Source organism: Triticum aestivum, chromosome 3B, assembly GCF_018294505.1.
Source record: "Triticum aestivum cultivar Chinese Spring chromosome 3B, IWGSC CS RefSeq v2.1, whole genome shotgun sequence".
Classification (NCBI taxonomy): Eukaryota; Viridiplantae; Streptophyta; class Magnoliopsida; order Poales; family Poaceae; genus Triticum; species Triticum aestivum.
In genome coordinates this window covers 69,844,111-69,850,718 of record NC_057801.1, presented here as the reverse complement: position 1 = coordinate 69,850,718, position 6,608 = coordinate 69,844,111, and the positions used below count along the sequence as shown (strand labels likewise).

The window sequence follows — 6,608 nt, the reverse complement described above, 5'->3', positions numbered from 1 at the left end:
GACCGTTTTAATATTTTTGTGTATAGATTTAAAACTCATGATTTTTTTTTAAAAAGCATGACTATTTTGAATATTACTGAATTTTTTAAATTTATGATTATTGTCTAAATTTGTAAGCACTTCTTAAAATTGATGAATATCTTTTGCAATTCAGAAAAAAAAATCTTGCATATTTTTTCATCTCGGTGGCGACCAAAACCCCGGCGCACGAACAACTGCATTCCTAGGGAGGTTAGAATTTTAGAATGATTTTAAAATTCACAGACATTTTCCATAAAAATTTTTGACCAAATACATCGGCACCTTGAACACAACAACCTTCTTTTGCTCCTTGACTATACAACCAAATAGTGGGAAGGCAACATGTAGTGGACTAAATTTTGACCAAAGCAAGAATGTCGATTCCCATATTGTCATGTGAGACCCATGACTGACTAGACTCTTACAGGTGGGGTCCACATTGAGAAAAAAAATTGGATCTCTCCTAAGCTTCCATTCTTTTTTTTAGGAAAGACAACACAGACGCAGATGATCACAATGCACATGCACACTCATCTCTATGAACACATGCACGAAGTCTCTACCCCTTGAGCATCTCCAAGAGACCGAGACGACAGATCTTGAGATTGACGAAGTCGTTGCTACACCTTGTAGTCGACGGGCACGCCATACCATCAAAAGAATTACGCCAAAAATCCTAAAAATATCCAACATATATGCAAGCATCCATGTCAAGTCTAGGACTTGAACCATCCGGGTGGGCTAGTTCCACCACAGGGAATCTTCTTACCACTAAGCTAGGCCTTTTTTCCTAGGGAGCTTAGTAAATTGTAAGGATACTATGTAACATTTTGTCGCTCACCTTGTTATGCATTCAACCTCACATACACTAGCTAATTGCCCGTGCGTTGCAAGGGACGCATACATATTCTAGTGGTTAACACTAATTATATCTGGCATATGCCTTATACACATTATATTCTAGATTTTAATAAGATTTAATTTGATTTGAGTATGTATAGGGAATGCAATGGAAGTTTTCATTTAGTTGAGGTTTTGGTAAGATTTGTTTTGATTTATCCATAGGTGAAGAAAAAGAAAGTTTCAGTTTAGTTGTGATTTTGGGAAGATTTGTTTTGATTTGATTGAGTTAATATAGGATATCATTTTAGGGAAGTATCGATTTGGCTGTGATTTTAGGAAATTTTGATTTGATTCAATTGAGTTAATGTTGGGCGTGATTTGAAAAGTATCGATTTGGTTTAGACTGACCCAAGTTACTCTGTTTATGTTGGTTTTAGTTTGGTGCAACATTGGTTGAGAGTGCCAAAAAATCAACAGAAAACCAAGGTGGGAGGGGGTCGTGGAGAGGAAAAAACCGAGTGAGGAGGGGTGGCAATGAAACCAACTCCCTTCTCTCTGTTTTGATTTTGTTCCTCCTTTTGTATCTCTATTTTTTTAGTGGTTTTCCCTGAAAACTGCATTAAATGTCCTTTATTGACTTGACAAATATTTTTTTTCCTTTGGTAAGTCAAAAAAATATTTACCAAATAAATCTTAGATTTTTTCTCTGTAGGTAAGTCATGTACATGATTTTATTTGGTAAACATTTACTTACACGATTATTATGACTGAGAATGTAAATCATGACCTAACGTATTAAAAATAATATACGCATTGAAACACACATGAATTATCTTTGCCACTAAAGAGGAGTTATGTTACCTGATCGTTCGAGATATATGGTGCTAGATATGGAGATCAAGGCGATGATGAAGGACGAGAGAGATATCTTCGCTACTAAGATTAGTCGTACTCGGAATAAAGTTAACCATGCCCTTGCTGTCTATGGGCGGTGCACTCCACGCACTACGGTGTGGTTAGGCGGAGGCACTGATGATATTGTTACTCTTTATAAGAATGATGCACCACCCTAAGTAATGAAGATCTCCTTAACCCCGCAAAAAAGAAAGGAGTTTCTGGGTTTGTGTCACCTCTTTCCCCGGTTTTTCCTCCCATGCCCCCTTTGGTTCGTTGATCAAAATAAAACCAATATAAATAGAGCAATTTAGAATAATCTAAATCAAATCGGTACTTTTAGGAAACACATCCCACATCAAGTCGATCAAATCATATCAAATCTCAACTAAATCAAAATATTCTCGTCTTTCACCACTTATACTCAAATCAACTAATAATATATGTTGCAAAAATATAGAATACGATGGGGATGTAAGTGTCATATGTCCGAGAAGATTGGTGTTGTATGTCCACACTACAACGTACGGACAGTTAACCACTATTCTAGTTTAAAGTGAAATGATATTGAAAAATAGGATGTACTCGTAGTGATCTCTGTCCGTATAGAAAAGAGAGAATTCCTTCTATGACACTACTCCTAAAATATGATGCCTTATGTGACACTCCCAACTTTTTGCTTCCTTCTATGGCCACTTGTGTAAAATTTATGCCTCACATGACACTCTAGTGTATTTTTAGAGCTAACGGTGTCAACTTTTCACATGCAAAGTCACTTTTGCCCCAGGTGCAATGTGTGACAAAAAATACAAGAAATATTGTTGTACTATGTACTATGTAATATTGTTGTACTAATTCAAAAAAAATTCAAAAAATCGGCAAAACCTCCCCTATATTTTGATGCCATATCCCTTGCACACAGTTTACATGTATATAATCGATTGAACAATTTTCAACAAGTGCCATAAGCAACCAGATTCACACATATAAGTCACCAATAGTTCACATATGTCAGGCTAAAGGACTTCCAAAAGAACCGTCATATCACAGGAACTCCAAAAGAACCATTACATCAATGGAAGAGCATAGACGCATATGAAATTACAGGCTGAGCCTTCTTTTGCTTCTTGTGCTCATAGCAGGGCTAGGAGGATTAAACTTTCTGCTCCTTGTGCCCATTGCTGGGCTGTCAAGTGGCACCGGAATCTTCTCAGCAACCTTCTTTTTCGTCTTGGCCTTCTCAATGGAGCCAGTTTTTGATCTGCACATGCGTGTATGGCAACAGTAAGTTTAGGGCAATAATGACAGCATAAAGTTTATGGCAGTAGCAAGTTTATTGCAGTAAAGACATAAGCAAATTTATGGCAGCAGTAAGTTTAGAGCAGCAGCAGCAACAAATTTATGGCAGCAATAAGTTTAGAGCAGCAACAAGTTTATGGCAGCAGCATAATACGTACATCAAGTTTATGGCAGCAAGTAATACAGAAAAGTACCTCTTTGAACCTCCAGATTCAGTGTTGTCATGTTTTCTCTTTTTCTTAGTTGTAGTTTCCAAGCTTTGGCTATAATGAGAAAGAAACAACTTAGAACATAAACTGAGTTTTCATACTCACTGGCAGAAGTGTATAAGTGCTAACCTTGGTGGTGGAAAAAGCATCCTTGTTGGTGCTCCATCCTCGCAAGGCACAATGGATTGGGCTGTTTTGCTAGTCTTTGCCCTCTTCTTTGGTGGTTCTCTACATGAGCAATAGGAAAAGTTGTTAAGACATGTAGTTGCAAACAAAAATAATAAGAGAAGCAAGAAAGAGTAATCTATATTACCTAATAGCCAACATTGTAGCAATGTCATCAGGGTTACCCTTCTTACAGTTGTGCCAATGATGCCCATATTCCTTACAAATTGGACATAAGTGCTTGCCCTTTTTTCTTTTCTTGTCACTACAACCTTTATATCTCTCAGTTTTAGGCCTGCCAGCTGTAGCTTTAAGTAGTGGTGGATGCATGAAAAATCCATGGTCAGATTTAGGCCATTGGCTCTTGTCAGGCATAGCAGGGATCAGGTTGGAATAGGCTGCTCTAAATTTTTCAATGGAATAATACAAATCAACGTAATTCTTTATGTGAGCATCGCTAAGTGACGTGATGAATGCAAGAGCATGTTTGCAAGGAAGACCACAAACTTGCCATTGTCGACATGAACATGTTCTATTTTGCAAGTTAACAATAAACCTAAAACTGCTGCCTCCTAATGCAACCACTTCAGCCACTTCTTCTGAGCATTCTACCACCTCCAAGTTGAATTCTCTAGTCAATGCATTTAACTTCTTCATTATGTGGGGTAGAATCAATCCATCTAACTTCTTTGCTACTTTTCTCCTATCATTCCACAAGATCATAATCAACTGCCTTGCCTTGTCCAAGAAATCGTCCAAGTTCAATGACTTGTGGTGCTTGATTCAATTGTTAAAGCACTCTGCCAAGTTGTTGGTTACATAGTCCACCTTGCATATGGTCGAGAATTGACTCCTAGACCACAACCTATTGTGCCACTTCCTAATATATGCTGTTGCGGCTGGCTTTACAGCCTCCATTGCAGCCCAATTCTTGTCAAATATATATGGGTTCCATGAGTAAGCAGCTGACCATAGGTGGTCGTCAAATACTTTTCCAGTAAACTTCTTCTTGAAGTTGCTCACCAAGTGGAACATACATTCTCTATGTTCTGCCTCCGGGAAGACTTCTTTTACCCCTGTCATCACTGCTTGGCCAGCATCAGTGCATATGGCTAAACCTGTTGGTGATCCTATGGCCTGTCTTAGCAACTGCATGAACCAGATCCAATTTTCATTTGTTTCAGAGTCAAAAATTCCAAAGCAAACTGGATACATCCAATTATGGCCATCCACTGCAGTAGCACTAGCCAATTGCCCCTTGAATCTGCCTGTCATAAAGGTGCTATCCACAGCCAAATATGACCTGCAACCACTAAAAAATCCATCTATGCAAGGTTTGAGAGCAACAAAAATTCGTCTAAACCTTATTTTACCATTTATGGTATGATGGTCGATCTGCACTGTGCTATTAGGGCAGCAACTTTCAACTTGTGCTTTAAACCTATACAAGTTGTTAAAACTACTATCCCAATCACCGTATAGTTGCTTCAAGGCTAGCAGCTTACCCATATAGACTCTCTTGTAGTGGATTTTGATCTTGTAGTGTTCTTTCAGCTTTTTTCGCAATTCCATTGCTCCTAGAGTTGCATCTTCAATGAGCCAATCTTTCACCTTCTCACATATCCAGAACTTAGTTGCGTTCTTCACATTCTTTTTCCTTTTCGTACTAGAACAATCGTGCTCAAAAGGTTTCTTTTTCACCTACAAAAGAGGAATACAAGTAAGCTAAAATCTCCTCAACATTTATGCAAGATATATTCAGAAATAAGTACGGTTAGACAATTACCATTACAGTGCGCCTATCAGCTGTTGTAGAAGCATGTATCCTCCATGGGCAATCATCTTCATCTCTTCTTTTACAATAGGCCCTTAACCTACGTTGTGTGCTCTTCTCTGTGTTATACTCAAAGTCACGTTTGACTGCATGCTGAGAAAGAGCCAACTTAAACACATCCACATTGGGATATATGGATCCTACAGTCATTGGAGGGTCTTGTTGGTCATACTCTATATTTGGGGCATGATCTGGCTCATGCAACTCCTCCTCCTCTACTTCAGGCTCCTCCTCGCTCCCATCCTCGCTCCCATCCTCGCTCCCATCCTTGCTCCCATCCTCGCTCTCATCCTCAGAAACATTGGTTTTGTCTTTCTCTTTACCAGAAAAAAGAACCAATTTTGGAGGTATAGGTTCTTTCTCCAAATACATTTTCTCCTCATCAATACCAACATGCTCATTCTGTGGGATTGGGTTGCAAAGATAACTATCATCGGCCTCTTTTGTGTTGTTGTCTGCTTGAACATCTGTCCAATCCTCGGCGATAGGCTCATATGCTTCTTTGGAGGGATCACAGTATGCAATCAACATATGCACTACCTTTTCTGGATCCATCCTGCAAATCACAGAGAAATACATAAACATTGCTACTAAATCTCATACAACAATCGATTAGTAAGAAAATACAATTTTGGAAGTGGGGGTCACGAAGCACTCACCCTTCTTGCCAATCTGCCCAAGCCGACCAGCCCAAATCGGTGCGTTGCTCGCCCTCCGCGCCTCCAGGTCCACCCTCTGCGCCTCCAGGTCCGCCCTCCGCGCCTCCAGGCCTGCCCTCTGCCGCCCCGCCTTGCCCGCCCTCGGCCGCCCCGCCGCCTGGTTCTCCTTCAGCCGCCGCTTGCTCCATGGCGCTCTCGGCCGCCGCGCTTCCGGTGACACAGCCCCGCCGCCGCTGCTAGGGTTTCGCCCCGACGCGTGAGGTGCGGGCTCGGGGTGAGAAAGGCTGGCGCTAGCGATAAGGTGAGGAAGGCTGGGGTGCTCGATCGAGTCAAACGGGGGCAATTTGGTCCAGACGGGTTAAAAGTGACGGAACGATGTAACAGAACCGACGGCAGTGTCATGTGAGGCATAAATTTTACACAAGAGGTCACATGAGGAAGCAAAAAATGGGAGTGTCACATAAGGCATCAAATTTAAGAGTAGTGTCATAGAAGGAATTCTCTCTATAGAAAAAGCAAGCAATTTATCGGGCAAACGTTATCACGGGTTGATTCTGGAAAACCACACCACACTCCAGCCCAGCGGGTGACGAGCTAGCATGTTCGGGATGCTTCGGTGATAATTAATCGGGCGTACGCCACACTTGGCAGGGTAGAATTGTCGACCGTGGACGTGGAGCACGG

General features: G+C 40.8%; 1 protein-coding gene across 1 annotated transcript; it reads right to left on the bottom strand.

Moving 5' to 3' along the window:
* Positions 1-2,653: 2,653 nt before the first annotated feature.
* Positions 2,654-6,177, bottom strand: LOC123068629 (uncharacterized). Its single transcript, XM_044491238.1, has 6 exons — positions 5,925-6,177; positions 5,218-5,821; positions 3,580-5,132; positions 3,396-3,494; positions 3,252-3,320; positions 2,654-3,019 (listed from the first exon to the last, which is right to left on the bottom strand). The coding sequence occupies exons 1-3, from the start codon at positions 6,110-6,112 to the stop codon at positions 4,215-4,217; spliced, it is 1,710 nt and encodes a 569-aa protein (XP_044347173.1). The 5' UTR covers positions 6,113-6,177; the 3' UTR covers positions 2,654-3,019; positions 3,252-3,320; positions 3,396-3,494; positions 3,580-4,214.
* Positions 6,178-6,608: the final 431 nt, after the last annotated feature.